Here is a 23,393-nt window from a genome sequence, read left to right as displayed (position 1 = left end):
GAAACACTGGCTGCATTTGAAAGCCTCCAGCAGATTGGTTTCTCTTTGGTAGCTATACACGGTTTTAAGTTATCAACCTTGGTCTGCATGCACAGCAGCTATATCCATCTCGGTCACGGCAATGCCTGTTTTGAGCATTTCATTTAATTTGATTTTCTCATTTAAATCTATTTGATTTAAAATGACTCTATAGGAAGATGTTTGCTTTGTTTGTAAATCTCATCCCCCAAACTGATGATAATTTGGTCATTAATTGTGCTTTAGGTGCTAGAGGAATTCTGATGCTTTTCCTCTACAAAAGACATCTCTTAGCCATTTATTTTGACATGACATGAATCATGTTTCAAGTCCTATGAATAAGTTTATGGACTGCTTTTTTGAAGGCATTAGATTTTTTTTCTCAGATGACCTTAATGATGTTTTTCACTCAGGCAGTCCCGTATCTGCTAATGATCTGCATCTTTTCTGAATAATGATTTACCCCGATACTCTGCGAGTGTGCAGCACTTTGATTTTAATGGATGAACTATTTGAAACTTGTGGATAAGACAGGACAGAAACAGACCACCAACCCCAAGCATGCACCATCACTCACCACCTTCCAGTTTTTCTTGTGAAGGATTTGGGTTGAAATGGTTGCGGTACCACCCAGTACCACTATTTATTCCAATTACATTTCAGACTGGACAGAAGCCGCGTGCACCATTCATCAGGCTGTCAAAGAGACCATCAGAATTGCACATTCCTATCACGAGCGGCCTGATGGAGTGCTGCGCCTCTGAACTATGCTGCTTGAATCAATCTCTCCTGGTAAACGTCAGGGAAGGTGGAACGGGGGTACCTTATCTCTACAGATGCCACTCAGTGCGAACATCAAAAGGAGGCTTAGGATGAGTGCAGGGAAGGTTTCGCAATGGTCGAGGAGGGGGGGGGATGGCTGGCACGCTTGTCTCCAAGGCATATCAATCCTGTTAGCAATAAGCTACATCAGGAGAAGGCCGAAGTGTGTGTATTTAAGAATTTACTCAATCTTATATATTGAATTAGAGACTTTGGTTTTGGAGACATTCTCAAATTACTGCAAAGCATTATCTTTGATATATTTTGATCTAGATTCTAATCACATGTTTAAAATCGCTTCCTGACTTGTGTGAAACTGTGCTTGTGCAGGATGTGCGTTGGGGCAGTTCCGCTGTGGGACAGGTCGATGTATCCCAGGTGACTGGCACTGTGACGGGACGTCGGATTGCGTTGACGACTCCGATGAATTCGACTGCCGTGAGTCTCTCATACTTCACTCGGTATATCGCCTCAGGATATTGGATCTGTTCCATTTATTAAAATGTTTGCTGGACGAGAGCGTTCTTCATGGCTCAATAACTGGATTCTTTGAAGAAATATTTCAATAAAATCTTACATTTTGGAACAAGTCTGAGAATGATCAACAAATTATTCATTTTAAAGTAAGCACAAATACTTAAGATTATTTTAAAGCAGTGTGGTATGCTACCATTTGTGCAGGGATCAGTAAATGTATATTACACACTTCTAACTTTTGTGTGTAAAAAGTCAAAGCTGACAGATAAAAAAGTATATTTTTTGGTCGGAATTACTTAGACTTTCTAAAATGTGAGTTGCATTGGTTGCAGTCAACTGGTTAATGGAATTCTTTGTGTGTGTTCTCACAGCTCAGGTAACCTGTGAAAACAGTCACTTCCAGTGTCTCAGTGATGGCGAGTGTATCCCAGACATATGGGTGTGTGATGAAGAGGAGGACTGTGAGGACGGCTCAGATGAGAGGCAACACTGCCGTAAGTACTCCTGAAGGCGCTGAAGCTTTGAAGTGAAGCTGACATGTTTCAGTGAAAATATAACAACTCGTTTTACTGTATTGTTGTGTCCAAACGTCTGTAAGTGAGGGCCACATTTGATCATGTGAAAATTCCAGAGGACTAATGTTATTTTAAATAATAAATAAGTCATGAATATCTCCTAATATCTGACAAAAGCTCTTCAGACTTTGATACCAAAGGACAAACTTTGTTTTCCTCTTGGCTCAAATGCTCAAATGTATTTGCATAATAGAGAATTTGATGCAAGCCAAGGCTAAAAAAAAATTAGATTTACAAATTCAATTTATTTATTTTGTTTGTGCCAAAAAATATTGGATTGTAGGACAGAGGATGCTGGCCAAATGAAACCCTTGGGCTGTGATTGGCCCTTGAGCCGGACTTTAAACATGTCTAACATAGCACAGTCTCTTTGGCATTACATGAATTATTGTTGTTTTTAGCCTATGTGTGGGTTTGACCAATAAGGCAGCCTGTCCATCTGAGGAAGTTCAGGAATTCGGTGACTGCTGCATACCTAGATTGACAAGAAGAGGAAATTTGAACTCCGAGCAGCAGGCATGTAAATAAAACCCCTCTGCGTGTTGGTAAATCCAGTCTTCGATCTGCTTCCAGCTGGAAGGACGTGCACCAGTGGTCAGTTCAGCTGCACTAACGGCGCGTGCATCCCGGGAGAATACCGGTGTGACCGACTGGCAGACTGCTCGGACGGTTCGGATGAGAGAAACTGCCGTAAGTCTTCACCGGGGTGGTTTCTCTTTTTTCTTTTTTTTGTTTTTTCATCTGAGGCTCCTGTGGCATTTTAATCAATTTGTTAAGATTAAGAGGCTCGTTGACTGACAGAATGGGCCACAATATGCTTCTTGTTGTCAGAGGTTGATTGCAGATTCTTTGGTGGATTAGTCAAGCTGAAGTTCAGCTGCTATGCCATTATTGTGCCGACATGGTAGACTCACAGCACTGCACACTGTGGTAATCTCACAATTGCATAAAGAATGCTGTGGCAACTGCTTGCTGTTGTGGCGGTGCCGGTAAATGTTAGTCTCTTATCCCGCTCATTCATGGAGCTTTTCACCTCTGAAAAGCTGAAAAGAGCACAGTTGTCAGTCTGAATTTAGCGCATAATGCTTCCCCGATGATGGTTTAATCTTGCAGATTACCCCGAGTGTACACAGCTAAGGTGTGCTAATGGGGCCTGCTACAACAGGACTCAACGCTGTGACCAGATACTGGACTGCCGTGACGGCTCTGATGAGGCCAATTGCAGTAAGAAGCCTAATTTTTCACTGAATGGCAAATGTTTTGGACAATAGTTAATTTTATCAAAGTATAAGCTCATCACCTTGTTCCTCTTTTGAAATTCTTTTCTCTTTTCTTCAGCACAGCACTGCAATGCAGGCTTGTTCTCGTGTCGTAATGGGGCGTGCGTTCCTCAGCGCTATGTCTGTGATCACGACGACGACTGTGGAGACCGGAGCGATGAGCTAAACTGCAGTATGTAGCGTCTCTCTCTCTCTCTCTTTTTTTAAAAAAAACTCATCTGTGTCCACTCTCAGTCTGTTGACAGATAAACACACACGGTCTCTCCTTTACTTGCAGCATATCCCACATGTAGAGGAAACTACTTCACCTGCCCCAGCGGCCGCTGTATTCACCAAGTCTGGCTTTGTGATGGAGAGGATGATTGTGAGGACAATGCAGACGAAAAAGGCTGCGGTGTGTACACAAACCTGTAAATTACAACGTGTACTAATCAGACCAGAAGTTGTGAACCTTTAGGACTAAAACTAGAATGAACTGGAGCTGTGCAGCCCGGATTCATCTTGAGTCTCCATGGTTGGTTAGTTCTAGAGAGATGCTATGCCTGTGCTCCTTTAAGTGTGTTATTCAAATGCTTCTTTGTATCACAAGATTGTGCAGCCCCCCCAAAGGGCTTTAGAATTCTCCCACATGGCTGTGAAGAGTGTGTGTTTTTAGAGGATGGGCTGCAGAAGCCCACTGAGCCCCCGTGTGACCCCCTCAAAGCTCCACTAGCCGGCATTAATTTAAAGTAACAGTCATTTCCCTCATAATGTCCAAGTCACTTTCTAAATTTTTTCTTATAAAAGATCAGATCCAGAATCTTGTAGTTAAAACCCTACCTATACTGAAAGCCCATACACTGAGATTTAGTTGTTTGTTTTTTTTTTTTTTTGTTTTTTTTTTCCAAAAAAAGACTATTTTATGGTCTTTGCTGATTGTTTCCTGGTTGTTTTTTCTTTTCTGTCCGTGGGTCTGACAAGACACCGAATTTGTTTTGTTTGCAGATAATGTGCCGCGGGAGTGTTACCCAGGGGAGTGGCCCTGTCCGTCTTCTGGCCTTTGTATCCCGATAGAAAGGCTTTGTGATGGGACAGCTCACTGTCCCGAAGGAGAGGACGAAACCAACACCACTGCTGGGCGCAACTGCAGTCAGTACCGACAGAACGAGAGCCGTTCCTGTTCAGTTTCGAAGACAGGGTGCTGAAGAGTGTTGGTCACTGGTGTGGTTTCTGTGCTGCACAGGTATCTGGAAATGTGCTTCTCTGAGCTGTGAGCATCATTGTCATGCCTCCCCTGATGGGGGAACCTGCTCTTGTCCATCTGGATACATTGTCAACAGCAATAACAGCCGCTCCTGTATCGGTACGTAGCCTTTTGTTTATAAATGCGCTCAGTTCATAAAATAAACTGGAGTGCCTTTTCATTTTGTCATTTCTTGTAATGTGTAATCGCACAACAGAAATGCTGTTTGCTGACAAGACTCAGTCAGAGATAGTAAAAGTACAAAGAAACAGCTGTGCAGATATAAGCCTCACCCAAATAAGAGCTTATCTTTCTTTGCATGTAACCATTTATATCCAGAAGCTGATCCCGGCATGAGCCGAGACAGATCAAATTCTTAGCAGGAAACCTTTAAATCTGCTGTTTGTGTATGTCTGTATATGTCTACATAACAATCAGCGTGTAAGCTTCATCTGCTGTGACTCTGCTTTTGCCATCCTGAAGATTTCGATGACTGCTCCATGTGGGGCGTGTGCGACCAGCTGTGTGAGGACCGGATAGGCTCCCACCGCTGCAGCTGCCGGGAGGGCTACACCTTAGAGCAGCACCGATACTGTCGAGCTGACCCCACCAGTGAGTGTCACGTTCTCTCGATTCCAATGGCTCGTCTTAAATATAATACTGTCACATTTCCACCGTGTATCATCCCTTCAAAAGAGGCCCATTAGCATAGACCCCTCTCTTTTTTGGCAACCGCTGCACAGAGTGTCTGCACTTCTTTCTGGTGCATTGTTGCGTGCTAAATGTTGTTTTAGCTAGTCTCTTGCCTTTGTGGAACTTAGAAAGAGTGTTGACTGAGAGGCTGACCTCTCTGCATTTGGCTTCAGCAAGAAACGTGTGTAATGATAGTGACTTGAAAGTACCTTCATGAGTCTGAGTCGGGGAGCCGAGTGCGTGCAGCATTCTGTACATTTCCATTGTTATTTCAGAAGCGAAATCACACGACAGAGTAGATTATGGCTTCAGCGTACACCGGGCTTTGGTTAGAACCTGATGTTGTGCTCTGTTTCTTACCTTTTTTGTATTTTTCCCCTTTCCAGCTGGAGTTCCTTCCTTGATATTCTCTAATGGCAGAGATCTGCTAATAGGTGACATCCATGGCAGCAATCTACGCACTTTGGTTAATTCACAGAACAGAGGAATGGCTGTGGGAGTGGACTTCCACTATAATCTCCACATGATTTTCTGGACAGATACAATCCAAAACAAGGTATTTCCCCCCAATTTCTACAAATATTCACTTGCTTTGATGGCATCTCCTTTTATAAGTCTGCTTGGTCAGGACTACATTGATGGGAGGCTGACTAGTTTCTTCTTTGTGTCGGTGTTTTAACCGGACTGGAGCCTGCTTGAATGAAATTCTTTCCGCTATCCTTTAAAATATCAGCTATGTTGATACCATAATAATGGGATAGCTGTTGGCCCCATTGGTGCTTGGTCATAATGAAGGGGAAGTAGATATGTAACAGAATCCAAACAGCCTAATCTTGAAGCAAGTCTGATAGGTTGGTATGATGCTCACATACCAAGGTGCAATTTTTGTAACTCGATCTCATTCAAACTTATCATGCTGTATTTGTTTTCAGTAGCACTGTCCATTTGTATGCATTCTTTGGCCGGCTAAATAGTCTTTGTCCAGGGTTTGTCTGGGCTTCCTGCTGGTTTAAACTGCAGCCTCTTGACTGAGAGGCTGGGACTCGTCTCTGACTGGGTGTCTGTGCAGTAGCCACCTCCATGGCAGCATGTCAGATTAAAAGTGGGGAGAGTACAAACAGGGCATGTGAATGCAACCGGAAAGGTTAAACTAGCAGGCTGTTTCCACATCTTCAGTTTCTCTTTAAACAGGTCAGTTGAAAATCCTGCTTTTTAGACGTCGGGATCTTGTTTCAAAAGAACCAGGGCTTCTAAGAGCAGTGTCCCCAGACCAGCTGCATTGTGCCAAGGCTTCCAGCCTGAGAAACTGGTGCCATCATAGAATCAGGAGTTTAAAAAGCCACCTTAGGAAAGTGTAATCACCAAACCTAATATTGTTCTTTGACATTTCCTGTTGGCTTTTTTCCTTCGTTGGCGGTAATGTTTGTGCCAGCTGCTGAAGGCCATAGATTTCTGTTAAATCATCTTCCTTTTTAAATTGTAAGCTCACATTTTGTTGTGAAATCTGCTGCCAATTTATGCAGTTAGTGTTTTTTCTCTGTAACCTTTCCAGTTTAGGTTGTCAATGAAACACCATTTCAGTTTTAGTTGTTATAACTATTAACGATATAAGAATTATTCAACCAGAGCTGTTCTGCTGAAGCAGTCAGGAGGCAGTAATATCCACTGACTATATTCCTAACGCTTCTTAATAATAAGCATGTTCAGTCTTGATATAAACATTTAACTGCTGTAGTCAGATACACTTGAAAAATTGTGTGCACGACTTTCTTTTTCATGTATTTCTGTGAAAAACAGCTTCCTGAGGGCTAACTTCTTGACAACAATGGCATCTTTTGTATACAGGTGTTTTCTGTGGATATGGATGGTTCCAACATGCAGGTGGTTTTAAATGTATCAGTTGACTACCCTGAGAATTTGGCAGTGGACTGGGTGAACAATAAACTGTATGTAGTGGAGGCCAGCGTCAACAGGATCGACATGGTGGACTTTGATGGAAGTAACCGGGTCACACTCATCACCGAAAACCTGGGAAACCCTAGAGGACTGGCAGTGGACCCCACCGTCGGGTAAGCCCATCTCCCAGTTTCCACCCATTCATCTACCCACCCACTCCCAATCTCCACATTCAGTATCTGTCGTGCTCCGTTGGCGTGGAATAATGGGGGGTGGGGGGTGAGATTAGCAGATTGCCCTGGGTGGATTAGTGAAGAGCAATGTAAGTGATGACCCTCATTGTAATCCAATAGTATAGTTCAAGGGGGGAGGAGAGCCAGGTGGCTACAGAGAAATTGCTTATCTTAAATTAATGTACAGCTCTTGGGTGGAATGCACTGCCACCCACTTTGAGAAATAATGTCTTGCTGTAGATGCTGGACTTAATTAAAAAAAGGAAGGCCTTGAATCTTTTTTTTTTTTTTTTTTTTTTTTCAGAGGGTTCAGGTTAGAGTACACCGTTATTTCTGTGTACCGAACTGTATAGCAGTCCTGTGTTTGCACCCGAGTGAAAAATGTCAGATTAAAAAAAAAAAATCCCCTCCTTTCACAGGTATATGTTCTTCTCAGATTGGGAGGCACTAAATGGACAGCCAGGCCTGGAGCGAGCCTTTATGGATGGGACCAACCGTTACGGGATCATTGGGAGTAAACTGGGCTGGCCTGCTGGCATCACACTGGACATTGAGGCCAAGCGCGTCTATTGGGTTGACAGTCGCTATGACTACATAGAAACGGCAACATATGACGGTCTCCATCGGTAAATATTTCATGTGAGAAAGACTAGTGATTCAGCTGAAAGTGTAAATGCTGTTTTTTCCAAAGTAAAAATTTCCTTTTCTGAAAGAAAAACAGTGGTCCATGGAGGGGCTGCGGTCCCGCATCCATTCGGCATCAGCCTCTTTGAGCACAACGTCTACTTTACTGACTGGACCAAGATGGCCGTCATGAGAGTCAACAAGTTCACTGACAGCAGTCCTGAGGTGGTTTACAGCACGTCGCAGTCTCCACATGGAGTGGCAGTGATACATCAGCTGAAACAGCCACAAGGTGGGTCAATCAGAAAGCCCAGAGTTCTGCAAATTCTCCCTCATTTTATGTACGGGTTATTGTATATAAAGGTATTTACGAACATTTTTCATGTGTTTCCAGTTCCAAACCCGTGCAGTGTGGACAGAGGTGGATGTGAGCAGATATGTGTGCTGAGTCACAGGAGTGACAATGGGGGACTGGGTTATCGCTGCAAATGCCGCATGGGCTACGACCTGCACGCTGATGGGAAGCGGTGTTTGGGTAAGAAGATAGTTTCCTGGTTATACATGACACTCTGAACATGTTTTTTTTTTTTTTTGCAAAAGCTTAGTTTCTGTGGTCTGAAATTCTTTTTTTTTTTTAACTGATCCTCTGACCCGTTACCTACAGCTGTGAGGCAGTTTCTGCTGTTCTCCAGCCAGCTGGCCGTGAGAGGAATCCCCTTTAACCTCTCCTCCCAAGAGGACATCATCCTGCCTGTGACTGGATCCCCCTCCTACTTTGTCGGAGTGGATTTCAGTGCTGAGGATGATGCTATCTTCTTCTCGGACACCGCCAAAGATATTATCTATAAACAGAAGGTGGATGGCACAGGTGAGCGTCTGGGGGATTAGAGCAGGTTAAACTTAAAGAACTGCAGGGAAAGAAGTGGTGTGTAGTCTAAAGAAACACTATCAGCTTTAATAATGTTTTCAGTGCTTTCTGTGTTTGCATCCCTGAGCAGAGATCTCTACCATGTGATTCCAGTCAGGCTTATGTGGGGAGTGAGGGGAGTGCCTGATAGGGCCGACTGGTACTACGGGGGAGGGAGTGGACAGAAGTATGAGTAGTGGAAAAGAAACCATTCAATCGAGATGCATATTAGACAAAGCATCTGGAAATCAATAAAAGTAATCAAAATGATTTGACCGAGCAGCTACCATAATTATTTTGCAAACTACAGCCTGATTCGTAAAACTGGATTTTTGTGATCATTCACAAGCAGTCATGCCACACACAATAAAAAGGAAACGCCACAGCTCTGATCGGTGATGTTGTTTTTGGAATTGCGCTCGTTTTTTCTGCGTGGTCCACGAGAAGAAAATGCAAGCTGACAGCCTATTTATTTAAATGTGTTCCTCTTTCATCTCCGTGGTAAATGGTGCTCTGACTGCTTTGATCTGCGCAGGCAGGGAGGTGCTGGCTGCCAATAGGGTGGACGGAGTGGAGGACCTGGCTTACGACTGGATTTCAAAAAACCTCTACTGGACTGACCCCAGATACAGGAGCATATCTGTGATGAAGCTGGCTGATAAGTCCAGGAGGGCTATCGTACAGAATCTCAACAACCCAAGGGCCATTGTGGTGCACCCTCTGATTGGGTAAATCACAAAATTGTGATTTAAATTTGTATTGTTATTTTTGCTGCTTCAAGAAACTGTTGAAATTGTCTTGCCTGTTTGTGCAGTTTGATGCCAGTTTGATCTGCAGTGTGTAGTTTTGTATTAAATGAAGAGGAATTAGATAAATTATCTGCAAAATCACTATTCATATCTGCGTATGCAGTTCAGCGGCTGCTGTCCCATTTCTGAAGTGTTAAATCAAGTGTCCACCTGATATTAGGAATTTCTATTTAGAGCTAGCTGTTATTTCTAGTAGTCTCAAAGTCATAAGGCCTCTGTGTCCAACAGCTGAGATTAGCCCAGTGTGAAGGGCAGCATTGTAGTGAACACTAAGAACTGGTGTGAACACACAAAAAAAGCTCCATATTGTGGAAGTATCCCAACAAAACCTGAATGACTGCATTACACATAAATATCTTTAATAGACTTACAATTTTTGAAGTGTTGCTGTTTATTTTGCTATGACAGGTATATATTTTGGACTGACTGGTACCGGCCGGCAAAGATTATGAGGGCTTGGGGTGACGGGTCACATGCCCTGTCCATTGTAAATACAACTCTTGGCTGGCCAAACGGACTGGCGATCGACTGGAGGTGAGCCAGGTGTTCTGTATCCATGTGACTGTCAGGGCACGAGACCAACACACTGTTTATTTCTTTAGCTGGGAGGTGGTGATCATGTTGTTTATAAAGGATTACTATTTCAACAGTAATTTAACTTCATCAATTGTTTGATTTCTTTATTTTTTTGTGTGGATTATAATGTTCTCATTTCAATATCCGCACAGCTCAATGCGTTTGTACTGGGTGGATGCCTTCTTTGACAAAATTGAGCACAGCAACTTTGACGGACAAAACCGTCTTTCTTTGGACCGCATAACTCAGATCTCCCATCCGTTTGGTCTGACCATTTTTGAAGGTAAAGTCTTCTGTCAACAATATTTTTCATCCTTTAAAAGTAGCACTGGATTGTAGACTTGATCTCGAGACTGTGCTCTGCTGCGTCTGTCACATGAAGGCTATGCCTATTTCACTGACTGGCGCCTGGGTGGGATCGTGCGTGTGCGCAAGACCGATGGTGGGGAGATGGTCATTATCAGACGAGGAATCAGTCACATCATGCACGTCAAGTCTTTCAACTCCAACTCCCAGATCGGTCGGTGGCTTCATTCGCCTCTTTTTTCTCTTTACTATTGGTGCATAGCTGCGTCTCACACTCGTCAGTCGTATGACAGGTAATTACCCTCCTTTCCCTGCGTCTCAGGTTCCAACTTCTGCAACAGGCAGACCAATCCCAACGGAGACTGCAGCCACTTCTGCTTCCCGGCCCCAGACTCCCAAAGGGTGTGCGGCTGCCCATATGGCATGAAGCTGTCGCCAAACCAGCAGACGTGTGTGGAGGACCCGTCCAACGAGCCCCCCACGCTGCAGTGCGGCGCCAACTCCTTCTCCTGTGGCAACGGCAAATGTGTCCCAAACAGCTACAGATGCGACGGTGTTGACGACTGCCATGACAACAGTGACGAAGTCAACTGTGGAATCAACAGTAATCTTGTTTTTTTTTTTTTTGCTAATCCAGCCAATTAAATTCCCCCCAGAGTTAGAATCAGTTCCATGCCTCTGGATTTCATTCCATTTGCGTCAATGCGACATATGATCGAGGCAACGCTGTTTCTTTATCTTCTTTTCTTATAGATACCACTTGTTCCCCCTCTGCATTCACCTGTGCCAATCAACACTGTGTGCCTGTCAGATGGCGCTGCGATGGGCACAACGACTGTTTTGATAACAGCGACGAGGCCAACTGCCCCACGCAGGTGCCCGGAACGTGTCCCGCCAATCAGTTCTCCTGCGCCAACCACCGCTGCATCCCACACACATGGCGCTGCGACACGGACAACGACTGTGGGGACGGTTCAGATGAAGCTGACTGCTGTGAGTCTCCATTTTGAAGTTACTAATTGAAAATTAACAGCAATTATAAGACATTCTAAAAAAAAGTTGCTCATATTCATTATAGTGCCAGATGTTTTTTTTTTTAAATCTGTGAAAAAGATCAGATTTCTATCTGAATTTACCCCTGAAAAGTGGCTGATGAATTAAATGTTTTTGGTTTTTTTTGAAAATGTCAACAGTTTAATGCTCTGGTTTAAAAGGAAATTAAGAATGACACCTGCATGGTGCTTTTTTAATATCAAAAATTCAGATAAATAGTGGCCATTCTTCAAGAAATGTGAGATATTATCACAGATACCTTTAGTTTTTTATATTTTTCGTAAAGAGGCTCACTGGATTGTTTTTTAGAATAGAATAAAATAGACTTTATTTATCTCACCATGGAGATATTTACTCTTACAGAGGCTCATAGAACACACAGGAGGGTGCAAAACAGTGAGTAAATGTGCAAATAAAGAATAAGAATCCGGAATAGTGCAAATCTTAATAAGAATAATAATAGGATAAGAATAATAATAGGATAATAGAATAATGATAGAAATCTAACAGAAGAAAATACCTAACTTTATAAACAACATAAATCTAAAATATAACAGGAGCTTTTATATATATACTGTATATATACAAATATGTACAAGTATGTTTTAGTGCAACAGCATGAGTGTATAATAAAGTAACCATGATTGATTATGGGGGTTATAAAGTGACCATGATTGCAGAATATTATGTCCAGAATTATTGCTCGTATTCTACACAGTAGAGTTGTACAGTTGACATATTGTTGACAGTTGACCGTTGTTTTGTTGACAGATCTGGGAAGCACTTGTCATCCAGGACAGTTCCAGTGTCCGGACCACCGCTGCATCGACCCTAACTACGTGTGTGACGGGGACAGGGACTGTGTGGATGGCGCTGATGAGCAGGGCTGCAGTGAGTTCACAATTTCCACAAACACACATAATATCTGATCTGACGTGTGATTCACTGCTCATCGCGTCACAAATTTACAGCTGTTTAATTTTTTTGCCAGATCGCAGTACTTGGGGATACATAGCAATCTTTAAAAAACTGTCTTAAGTTATTTGTACTACTCATTTTGTAGTTATGTGAATGAGTGCTTTACTGCTTATTTTATAATCATAAATTCGTACTTAAGCTGTTCATTCATGCATTCAGCCACTCTCGTTATTGTTATTTAGCAGCCAAACAAAGTGAAAAAACCTGTAGAGGTCAATTGAATGTTCTGTGAAATTCAACAAGCATGTGATAAGCTTCTTAGTTTATTGATCTCATTACTTGTGTTGCACAACCACTGACCTAAATGCAGAAATATGGAATATCAGCATTAACATACGCAACTGGGTCTTTCAGTCTACAACTGCACTGTGAATGAGTTCAAGTGCTCCAGTGGCCACCAGTGCATCAACTCCTACTACCGATGTGACGGGGTCTTCGACTGCAGCGATCGCTCAGACGAACGAAACTGTCGTGAGTGTTTATATGGGCCCTGTGGTCAAACGCTGCGTCACTGCAGCCACACTTGTCATTATGCATCTATAAACCAAGTTTCCACTCAAGATTTTGGAATATTCGTGTTTTTATTATCACATTTCAGCCACCAGGCCGCCAGGGATGTGCCACCACGAGACGGAGTTTCAGTGCCAGTCTGACGGGAGCTGCGTTCCGTCCACATGGGAGTGCGACGGACACCCCGACTGCGAGGACGGCAGCGACGAGCACCACGCCTGTCCGCCCCGCACCTGCCCCTCCTCCCTCTTTCGCTGCAACAACGGAAACTGCGTCTTACAAAGCTGGATTTGTGACGGGGACAACGACTGCAGGGACATGAGCGATGAGAGAGACTGTCCCACGCCGCCTTTCCGGTGTCCGAGCTGGCAGTGGCAGTGCCCCGGCCACAGCGTCTGCATCAATCTCACCACGGTGTGCGATAACACTCCCGACTGCCCCAACGGCGCTGACGAGTCCCCGCTCTGCAGTAAGTCTGCTCTCTCTCTCTGTCTGGAGCATCATATTTGCCTGTCAGGTCTTTGAAGCTTTATCTGGCCTCCTCAAATTCAGCGACATTTTCAAATCGCATCATGAACAGGATCAACCTCTCAAGTGATTTAATTTATTTTTGACAAATCTGTCGTTCTTGTAATCTACAGTCCAAATAAGGGGAGGGTGGGGGCTTCACTTCACAGAAAATTTTGTGTTTAGAATCACTTGTTTGTCTTTGGATTTTCAAGTTAAAATCAAGCATGTGTGTGATTTTCCTGTATTAACCTGAGAATTATCTGTGATTTTCCCTTCTTGCCTTTCTGACACCTTTCAGATGAACCTTTGCCAGGTAGGAACACGTTCTCAATCATTGGTAGAAATAGCGCCGTAAGCGTTGATTTTTTATTTTTTTTTTAAACAGATGTAATGTCTCCATGATATTGAATAGTCATAGGCGGTAGCAGTTTTAAAGATACCTAATGAAAGTAGTTGTTTTGCTGTCTACTCTGAGATGATTGCTGTGCTGGTAAAATGTATAAATTCAGTTTTGTTTTGTTTTTTTGTGCTAATGTGTGATTTTTACTGTTTTACGCTCAGATCAGGAGAGCTGCTCCGACAACAATGCCGGCTGCACCCACGGTTGTATCCAAGGCCCTTTCGGGGCCCAGTGTACGTGCCCTGTGGGATATCAGCTGAGCAATGACTCCAAAACCTGTGAGGATATGGACGAGTGTAATCCGCCGGGACTGTGCAGTCAACACTGCTTTAATGAACGAGGCTCTTTCCGCTGCCACTGCCAGGACGGGTACACTCTCGAAGCGGACCAGCGGACCTGTAAGGCCTCAGGTGAGGAGAAATGAAGCCCGAACCTCTTGTACGTGGAATCAACTACTCCTTTGGTGGTGTTAAATTCCAACACATAATTATATAATGAGTCAAAATGATTTGATTATCAGTTCTACAGTGATTTGAGTTTCACCATGATACACAGATTTTTTTTCCCCCTCTCTGCTGACTCTCCCGATAAGCAGGTACATGGGCCCCATACTTCAAAACTGACACACTGTCTTTCTTCTCCCTTGTCTTTCTTTGCTTCTCTGATTTCGTAAGATAAGACCACTAACATATATGTCACTCACTGGCCATCACTGCTGTAATTAGGACATATTCACCAACAAAGGGCTGTTTATGGGGAGTGTGCCTGACATGAGCTCCTCTCCCGCACAGATAACCCACTGAAAGGCTGGGCAATACAATAGGACATTATCCGGACAAAAGTGCATTCCCAAAGGATTGCCACTGGAGTAGGGTTTATTTAATAGTCTCTCTGTGGAGTCTTGGTCAACATGCAAAAGCTGATAAGTGCTCCAATTTGCATGAGAATGCTGATGAAAAACAGATAACCGAGGTTTGATTTGTGTTTACAGATTCCCGTCAGGCATTCCTGCTTGTGGCCAGTCGGAATCAAATTGTGCAGGATGACATTACCGCTCAGCCTAATGTTGTCCGGTCACTCGTTAGAGACGGACGCAACATTGTGGCCGTAGATTTCGACTCCGTCGCTGACAGGGTGTACTGGTCTGATACGAGCCAGGACCGAATCTGGAGTTCTCACAAGAACGGCAGCGACAGGACAGTGGTGAGTTTGGTTTGTCCCATTTTGTCAATGAAGATATTTTTCGCCGTTTGTTTTGAGTAATGTCATTTTTCATGCTGTTATTGACCTAAGGACAATTGTTTTGTGAACAGATTTTTGACAGTGGAGTGACTGTGACAGAGAGTCTCGCTGTGGACTGGGTAGGCAGGAACTTGTATTGGACTGATTATGTCCTGGAGACGATTGAAGTGTCAAAACTGGACGGCTCCCATCGGACTGTATTGATTAGTGAAAATGTCACCAATCCTCGAGGCCTGGTGCTGGACCCACGAGACAGGTCAGGACCATTCTTGCTTTTTGGGTGTGGGTGTTGAATTCTTCATCTGTTAAAATGGAATTTGTCTTGCAGCGCTCACCTGATGTTCTGGACCGACTGGGGGAGAAACCCCCGTATTGAGAGGGCCAGCATGGATGGGAAACTGAGGACTATTATCATTAGCAGCAAACTGTACTGGCCCAATGGTCTCACCATTGATTATCCAAACAATCTGTTGTACTTTGCTGATGCTTACCTGGACTTCATTGACTACTGCGACTATAATGGCAATAACAGGAAGCAAGTGTTGGCCAGTGATCTGGTGAGTGTATGAGTTGGCAGATTTTATACTGCTGATCCATTTTCCTAACAATTTCTAGAGTAGATATATTATTTAACTAAGGGGGGGAGAGTGCACAATCGTTTTCCTTACAAATAACATGTGTAAGACTTTTTTTTTTCTTTTGCTATTTTCTGTGGAAAGGTACTGCAACATCCCCACGCAATTACCATTTTTGAGGATTTTGTGTATTGGACCGACAGATACATCAACCGTGTGATGCGAGCACATAAGTGGCATGGGGAGAACCAGACAGTGATGCTGTTCAACCTCCCTCAGCCCATGGGTCTGGTGGCAGTCCACCCAGCCAGGCAGCCCGCAGGTATGACTAACATTATGAGCATGATTTAAAAAAGAAAAAGGAAAAAAGTGGACATGTATTGGACATGATGTACTTGCGTGTGTTACCCTGCTGATTCTTTGGTGGTGTGCATGTCTGCCTGGATGTGCATGCGTGCTTTGGCAATTTGTAGGGGAAAATCACTGCTTGAGGAGTCCATGTTCTCATATCTGCCTGCTTTCTGCTGTGGGACCAAGGTACTACTCATGCGCCTGCCCCTCGGGCTGGACACTGGCAGCAGACCAAATCACCTGTACCAGAGGTATGCCCCCCCTGCCAAATAAAGGATAACACTCACCACTGAGCTTGATGAAAAAGGAAGTCAGGTCAGATGCAGATAAGTTGATGCCAAGTGGTTCTTTTTAAATACTGTGACAGTAGAATTTATAGTTCCTGCATACAGGCAGGGACATCTCAGTGCTTCTACAGGGGGAAACCTTTGCAAACTTTAAGTTTGTGGTATTGATCGAGGTGCTTGTCAACAGTCTCATATTTAGATTCTCTTGTAAACTGCTGTTCCAGTCATAAATACTGAGAATCATAAAAGTGTGCCTTTCAAGGTCCTAAGAAGACAAGGGACCTTTAATTCAAAGTCCGAGAAGTCCGGCTTGGGTCAACAGCTTAACTCATCTCAGGTTTCAGCCTATTCAAACCAAGCAGAACACAGCCTCCCCCTGAGGCCAACGATTATCCAAGAATGAAAATGCCCTACAACCCTTCATTGATTCTAATCTGTGATGACAAAGCAAATCAGTTTGTGGAACCAGCTTTCACCAGTCAATCCCCTTTATAGATCAAGGATCTTTACCTCAGTTCCCTAATTTCCACCACAAAACATACACTAAAAGAAACTGTTATACCTATAAAACCATACATAGACCAATTTCACGTTTCAGAATATATGACTTTTCAGCTTTATTTCAATGTCATTTGTTAAATTTTAAACATACATTAAAAGATTTTAATCTTTTCCCTAAACTTACAGTTGAAGACCCTTTCCTGGTGGTTGTAAGAGACAGCATCATCTACGGTATTTCCTTAAACCCTGACGACAAAAGCAATGATGCTATGGTTCCTGTCGCTGGGCTTCAAAATGGCTATGACGTTGACTTCGATGACAGCGAGCATGCCATCTACTGGGTGGAGCATCCAGTAAGTGAAAGTGAAGTGATGCTACACCTATTCCACACGCATAAAAGTTTAACTAAAAACTCTAAAACAGCAAAATAAGCACACCGGAACACTTTGTTCTCTTTTTGTCCCACACAGGGTGAAATTCACAAAGTGAATTCAGATGGTACTAATAGGACCGAGTTTGCCCCGGCAGCCATTCTCGGTTCCCCTGTTGGTCTGGCTTTGGACTGGATCACACAGAACCTGTACTACACCAATCCCACCACACAGTCCATTGAGGTGAGACAAACAGCACCCATATCCGGCACGTGCAGTATTTGTGTAATCAAAGGCGGTGTCGCAACACAAATGACACGGCAGTAATTGTACCTGTTTATATTTGGCCAGGTATTAAAGCTAAGAGGGGAGGTACAGTACCGGAAAACTCTAATCACGAATAACGGCTCTCCAACTGGCGCCGGCAGCCCTGTTGGCATTGCAGTGGACCCAGCACGTGGGTAAGCCCCATTTAACACAGGCCTGGCACGGGTACTCAACCTTACAGCTACTGAGCTCCAACAGCCTCCTCGTCGCCATCTGCTCCCGGCCTCTAGAGAGAGCTTGACCAGTGTTACTGAATACCACACGCCACTCTAAAATCCCAGCAATGCACAGTCAGGAAAACAAAGACCAGTCTAAGTTTCACCTCATTGTGCTTGGAATAAAACAATATGGGCTTATTGGGCTAGAACATGTTAGACTTTTTGAAACAACACAAACATTGTATATAGGTGACTTAAGCTAATGTATGAAACTCAAACACTGGCCTGCAATCTGACGTGTTCTTCAGCAAACTGTACTGGACGGACCAGGGAACAGAGAGCGGCATCTCTGCCAAGGTGGCCTCTGCAGATATGGATGGCTCGAACCCTGTCATCCTGTTCACCAACAACCTGGACCACATCGAATTCCTCACCGTGGACATCCAGGAGAACAAGCTTTACTGGGCGGTCACAAGCACTGGCACGGTGGGGGCTTCGTTCCGTCAGCTTTTCTGACAACTGCTAAAAAAATGAATGCTAAAAGTGTAAAATTACATCCGATGTTGTTTTGTGAATGATGTGCCACAGATCGAGCGTGGCGATCCAGATGGGAGTAACCGTATCACCGTCGTAGCGGGCCTGTCTCATCCCTGGGGAGTGGCCGTCTATCAGAACTTCCTCTACTTCACTGACCGTGACTTCGAAGTGATCGAGCGTGTGGACAAATCCACAGGAGCCAACAGAGTTGTGCTGCGGGACAATGTGTCTGGGCTCAGAGTGCTAAAAGTTCATTTCAGAGAGAGTGAGTGAAACAAGCGCACACAGTTGTCTGAAAGTGCACAGTTCACGTTCCCTGCCCGTTGGGCTTGTTTTTGTCTCACTGTATTTTCTCTGCGAATGCAGCGTCTGCCGGTACATCCAATGGCTGCAGCAACAACGCGGGGATATGTGAGCACCTCTGCCTGCCTCGGCCGCAGGGCGTGTTCACCTGTGCGTGTGCCACGGGTTTTAAACTTAATGCAGACAACAGGACCTGCGCGCCCTACCAGTCCTATGCGGTCATCTCCACTCTGTCTGCCATTAAAGGCTTCAGTCTTGAAGGATCAGACCACTCTGAAGCAATGGTGCCCGTGGCTGGTAGAGGTCAGTGGTTCAAACACATTGTTTACCCAGCAGGTTGTTATATTTCATGTGTAACCGTTTTTTTTTTTAAAAGGGGAACCTCAGAAATCTGAGACCCAGATGAATGACTAAGTCGACATACATCAGCTGCTTATGATTTGATCCTTGTGGTCGTCTTAATGACCGGGTTATCCTCTTGCAGGCCGTAATGCATTACACATTGATGTGCACATGGCTTCTGGCTTCATCTACTGGTGTGACTTCAGCAGCACTGTGGCAATACAGAACGGGGTCAGACGGATCAAGCCAGATGGCTCAGGATTACGTGCCATTGTAACATCTGGAATAGGACGGAATGGGATTCGAGGCATTGCAGTAGATTGGGCTGCAGGTATGCTATTGTCTTAATTTAAGCAAATTACTCATTTGTAACCTGCGTTACATATACAGCAGTGATTTTTGGGTATTTCGTAGACCTCTGTTTAGTTTCCCAGTGTTTAACCCAAGCGATACTTTTAATTCATATAGAATCTTTCCTATATAAACTAACCCTTATTCCTTTTTTTCACACCCACTTCTCAGTGATTTGTTAATTTTAAAGTGATCCAAAACAACCTTATCCTCATATTGCACCAGCAAATTTTATTGCCGGATTTTAAAGTGATTGTTCGCTCCCTTTTTTCTCATTAATTGGATATTTTTTTCCCTTATTAAAAGTAGTTCAGATGCAAAGCAGGAAGATCGACCCTACACTGTTCACTAAACTGTGAAAAACACAAAGCATGAGAAGAGGAAACCCTTCACTTCTGATTCTGCTACAGCTATACAACTTTAAACAGTAGACTACTGACAATCTTTTTAATGCAGATGATGCTATTTTGCTAATGACTGGATCCCAGAATTTCCCCTGTCAAAGTGATGCTCATTGATCCTTTTTCCATCCTACCTGAATTACTGGAATTAGCACAGTCATCTTCCTTGCTGGTTTACCTTAGTATTTGTTTTACTGCTTGACCACCAAAATACTACTTTATGTGTCTCTTAATGCAGACCTCATTGTATTTTGTCCTCAGGGAATTTGTATTTCACCAACGCCTTCCTGACGGAGACCTATGTTGAGGTGATTCGGCTGAACACGACTTTTCGCCGGGTGCTGCTGAAGACCCAGGTGGACATGCCACGGCACATTATAGTGGACCCCCGAAACAGATACTTGTTCTGGGCTGATTATGGTCAAAACCCCAAAATTGAGCGTGCCCTTTTGGACGGGACCAATCGCACAGTTTTGGTGTCATCAGGGATTATCACCCCACGAGGCCTCGCTCTGGACTGGCACACAGGCTACGTCTACTGGGTCGACGACTCGCTGGACATGATTGCACGAGTGAACCCTCGAGGCGGAGAGACGGAGATTATCAGATATGGCAGCCGCTACCCGACGCCATACGGGATCACAGTGTTTGAGAGCAGTATAATATGGGTGGACAGGAACCTTAAGAAGGTGTTTCAAGCTAGCAAAGAGCCTGGCAATGCAGAGCAGCCTGCTGTGATCAGAGACAACATCAACATGCTGCGGGACGTTACTATCTTCGACCAGCGCACCCAGCCTACCGGCGTGCAGGAGCTCAATCATAACCCTTGCTTGGAGGCAAATGGAGGTTGTGCCCACTTCTGCTTCGCCCTCCCCGATTCTGGCTCAGGCACACAGAATAAAAAGTGCAGTTGTGCTTTTGGGAATCTTGGAGCAGATAACGAGACCTGTGTGGTCTCCAGGGATGATTACCTTATCTATACTACCGAGAGCACAGTGCGCAGTTTGCGTCTGGACCCCGATGACCATGCTGTCCCCTTCCCTGTCATCAACGTTCCCCGTACCTCGGTGGCCCTGGACTTTGACATCTCAGACAGGAGGGTTTACTTCACACAGAGCTCAGGGGCCGGAGCCAGCAAGATCAGCTACATCAGCTTATCCTCTCCCTCCTCTGCCCCTGTTGAAGTGGCTTCAGGTATGGTTAAAACTGTTATTTCTAATGGAAATGTTATTTTTTTCTAAGCATCCTCACTATTCTCCTACAGTCCAAAGACAGATTAATCAGTGAGCCTGAACGTCAGTGTGAATAGATGAGAGCATAGCCGGTGAATGTGTTAGCCCTGTTATGGTTTGATGACCTTCCTTTCACCCTGGCTTCTCCCACCTCATTCTGGATGAAGCAGGTATGGAAAACAATGAATAGATGGAGTGATTTTGTGGTTTTGACTTTGATAGATCTCGGGGCTCCTGATGGCATCGCTTACGACTGGATAAACAGAAGAATTTACTACAGCGATTATGTCAACCAGAGTATCAGCTCCATGTCTGTAGACGGTACTCAAAGAACCTTTATTGCTCATGTGTCCAGGCCGAGAGCCATCATGCTGGATCCCTGCAGGGGGTGAGACTCACATATTGTTGGTTCATGCACATAAACATTTATTTATTTATTTATTTATTTATTTATTTATTTATTTATTTATTTATTCATTCATTTTTTGATAAACTTGTCTTTGTCCTGCAGATACATGTATTGGACCGATTGGGGAACTCATGCAAAGATTGAGCGAGGCACTTTAGGTGGAAACTTCAGGACAGAGATTGTGAACAGCAGTCTCGTCTGGCCAAACGGCCTGACCCTGGACTATGAAGAGGAGAGACTTTATTGGGCAGATGCCAGCTTGTAAGATCCCCCCCCAATAAAAAAAATTCTATTACTAGAAAGTGTTTTTAATTACATCTTCTTTTTTGTTGAAGTCATTCCGATTATCTTTACTTTTCTCTATTATCAGACAAAAGATTGAGCGATCCTCTCTCACGGGATCCAACCGCGAGGTCATTGTCAGCACGGCCATTTACCCCTTCGCCATGACCATGTTCGGCCAGTTCATTTATTGGACCGACTGGAACACGCGCAGCATCTATCGAGCCAACAAGCATGACGGCTCTGACCAGACGGTCATGATCCAGAACCTTCCATCCCGACCAATGGACATCCATGTTTTGGCCAGCAGGAAGCAGCAGCAGTGCGACAGTCCCTGCCAGCAGTTCAATGGTGGCTGCAGCCACATCTGTACCCCAGGTACAAATGTCCTCATTGTTGTTTTATTATCATGCAAATATTGATGATTCAAAGAAATTAGATACTATTTTGCATTATTCTTGTTGCTAGGGCCGAATGGGGCAGAGTGCCAGTGTCCATCAGAGGGCCGCTGGTACCTGGCCGACAACAAGCACTGCATCCCTGATAACGGGACTCGCTGCCAGCCAGGCCAGTTCACCTGTTTGAATGGACGCTGTATTCGAGCCCAGTGGAAATGTGACAATGACAACGACTGTGGAGATGGCAGCGATGAGTTGGAGAGAGTCTGTGGTAGGCTGTTCTTCAGGAAACTTGAATTTAAATTGCTTCTCTTCCCAAAATTTCCCCAGTCAAAGTGGTGCTCATTGATCCTTTTTCCATCCTACCTGAATGACTGAGACATCTTCTCTCTTCTGTATTTCTGTGAGGCTTTATCCCTTCACGAATACTAACACACTGCTTTCTGCTTTGCATGAACACATTTCTTTTTCAGGACATAAACCAATCTTCAGCTATGCTGGTGTGTATTCTTTTCTCTTTGTGATTGCGTTAACGGCAGTTCTCCTCTCTAACCAATCGCACAAATCGACACTAACACCTGAATCAATGTGCTTATCTTCGCATGCAGCACCACAGTTGCTGTCATCCTTTATTGCCTTGTCAGGTAAAAAATAGCATTCACTGCTTTAGTAGACAGGCACTCTGAGTGTGTTTTGCCTCGATCTCTGAAATGTTCTCATATCAATTGGCAGCTTTCCACACCTGTGAGCCCACCGTGTTCACTTGTGGCAATGGCCGATGTGTGCCCTACCACTACCGCTGCGACCACTACGACGACTGCGGCGATAACAGTGATGAAGTGGCCTGTCTCTTCAGACCTTGTGACCCCAACACAGAATTCACCTGCAATAATGGGCGCTGCGTTGCCAAAGAGTACGTTTGCAATGGAATCAACAACTGCTACGACAACGGCACCTCCGATGAGCAGAACTGCCGTGAGTGTCGCCACGGGGGGAAATGAACGAAATGCTCTCGCTCCTCACAGTGTTTATGATTTGTAGTAAAACTGCTTTGATTTGTGATTATTTTAGCGGAGAGGACGTGCCAGCCGGAGCACACAAAATGCCAATCGACCAATATTTGTATCCCACGTTCATACTTGTGTGATGGGGACAACGACTGCGGGGATATGAGTGATGAGAGTCCGACACACTGTGGTGAGCATACTGTCTTTTTTTTCGGCCTCCAACTGTGCTGCTTCAGTTTTTTAGTCTGTGAAGGTCTTGATTGATTCTTGAGTCTGTGATTTTTGCACATACTTTTTAGAGCAAGTACTGATAGATAAATAAAGATTATCGCTAGATTTCTTTAAATCAAAACAAAAAAAGAATAAATCGTTTATGTGATTCTGGAGCTTTCCAGATTCTACACCTGCTAATGAGACAAGGGTTTTTCAG

General features: G+C 44.2%; 1 protein-coding gene across 1 annotated transcript in view; it reads left to right on the top strand.

The window, feature by feature from the left end:
* lrp2a (low density lipoprotein receptor-related protein 2a) overlaps positions 1 to 23,393 on the top strand; it is a 41,938-nt gene that overhangs the window by 3,270 nt on the left and 15,275 nt on the right. Inside the window, exons 2-46 of the mRNA XM_030111155.1 lie at positions 1,171 to 1,278; positions 1,689 to 1,811; positions 2,466 to 2,582; positions 3,006 to 3,116; positions 3,231 to 3,344; positions 3,450 to 3,566; positions 4,157 to 4,300; positions 4,395 to 4,514; positions 4,878 to 5,006; positions 5,474 to 5,643; positions 6,933 to 7,156; positions 7,636 to 7,842; positions 7,930 to 8,132; positions 8,235 to 8,375; positions 8,505 to 8,708; positions 9,283 to 9,475; positions 9,965 to 10,090; positions 10,285 to 10,415; positions 10,515 to 10,652; positions 10,761 to 11,042; positions 11,192 to 11,431; positions 12,263 to 12,382; positions 12,824 to 12,940; positions 13,068 to 13,448; positions 13,788 to 13,802; positions 14,051 to 14,299; positions 14,881 to 15,092; positions 15,203 to 15,387; positions 15,460 to 15,688; positions 15,851 to 16,028; positions 16,180 to 16,308; positions 17,032 to 17,198; positions 17,316 to 17,459; positions 17,568 to 17,677; positions 18,010 to 18,187; positions 18,290 to 18,503; positions 18,605 to 18,844; positions 19,026 to 19,214; positions 19,897 to 20,829; positions 21,090 to 21,255; positions 21,379 to 21,537; positions 21,647 to 21,936; positions 22,027 to 22,227; positions 22,689 to 22,931; positions 23,028 to 23,153. Coding sequence (XP_029967015.1) covers positions 1,171 to 1,278; positions 1,689 to 1,811; positions 2,466 to 2,582; positions 3,006 to 3,116; positions 3,231 to 3,344; positions 3,450 to 3,566; positions 4,157 to 4,300; positions 4,395 to 4,514; positions 4,878 to 5,006; positions 5,474 to 5,643; positions 6,933 to 7,156; positions 7,636 to 7,842; positions 7,930 to 8,132; positions 8,235 to 8,375; positions 8,505 to 8,708; positions 9,283 to 9,475; positions 9,965 to 10,090; positions 10,285 to 10,415; positions 10,515 to 10,652; positions 10,761 to 11,042; positions 11,192 to 11,431; positions 12,263 to 12,382; positions 12,824 to 12,940; positions 13,068 to 13,448; positions 13,788 to 13,802; positions 14,051 to 14,299; positions 14,881 to 15,092; positions 15,203 to 15,387; positions 15,460 to 15,688; positions 15,851 to 16,028; positions 16,180 to 16,308; positions 17,032 to 17,198; positions 17,316 to 17,459; positions 17,568 to 17,677; positions 18,010 to 18,187; positions 18,290 to 18,503; positions 18,605 to 18,844; positions 19,026 to 19,214; positions 19,897 to 20,829; positions 21,090 to 21,255; positions 21,379 to 21,537; positions 21,647 to 21,936; positions 22,027 to 22,227; positions 22,689 to 22,931; positions 23,028 to 23,153 — 8,517 coding nt within the window. The remainder of the gene's footprint in view (positions 1 to 1,170; positions 1,279 to 1,688; positions 1,812 to 2,465; positions 2,583 to 3,005; positions 3,117 to 3,230; positions 3,345 to 3,449; positions 3,567 to 4,156; positions 4,301 to 4,394; positions 4,515 to 4,877; positions 5,007 to 5,473; positions 5,644 to 6,932; positions 7,157 to 7,635; positions 7,843 to 7,929; positions 8,133 to 8,234; positions 8,376 to 8,504; positions 8,709 to 9,282; positions 9,476 to 9,964; positions 10,091 to 10,284; positions 10,416 to 10,514; positions 10,653 to 10,760; positions 11,043 to 11,191; positions 11,432 to 12,262; positions 12,383 to 12,823; positions 12,941 to 13,067; positions 13,449 to 13,787; positions 13,803 to 14,050; positions 14,300 to 14,880; positions 15,093 to 15,202; positions 15,388 to 15,459; positions 15,689 to 15,850; positions 16,029 to 16,179; positions 16,309 to 17,031; positions 17,199 to 17,315; positions 17,460 to 17,567; positions 17,678 to 18,009; positions 18,188 to 18,289; positions 18,504 to 18,604; positions 18,845 to 19,025; positions 19,215 to 19,896; positions 20,830 to 21,089; positions 21,256 to 21,378; positions 21,538 to 21,646; positions 21,937 to 22,026; positions 22,228 to 22,688; positions 22,932 to 23,027; positions 23,154 to 23,393) is intronic.

Source organism: Salarias fasciatus, chromosome 16, assembly GCF_902148845.1.
Source record: "Salarias fasciatus chromosome 16, fSalaFa1.1, whole genome shotgun sequence".
Taxonomy (NCBI): domain Eukaryota; kingdom Metazoa; phylum Chordata; class Actinopteri; order Blenniiformes; family Blenniidae; genus Salarias; species Salarias fasciatus.
The sequence above is the reverse complement of the archived record's forward strand: the minus strand, read 5'-3'. Positions and strand labels throughout refer to the sequence as shown.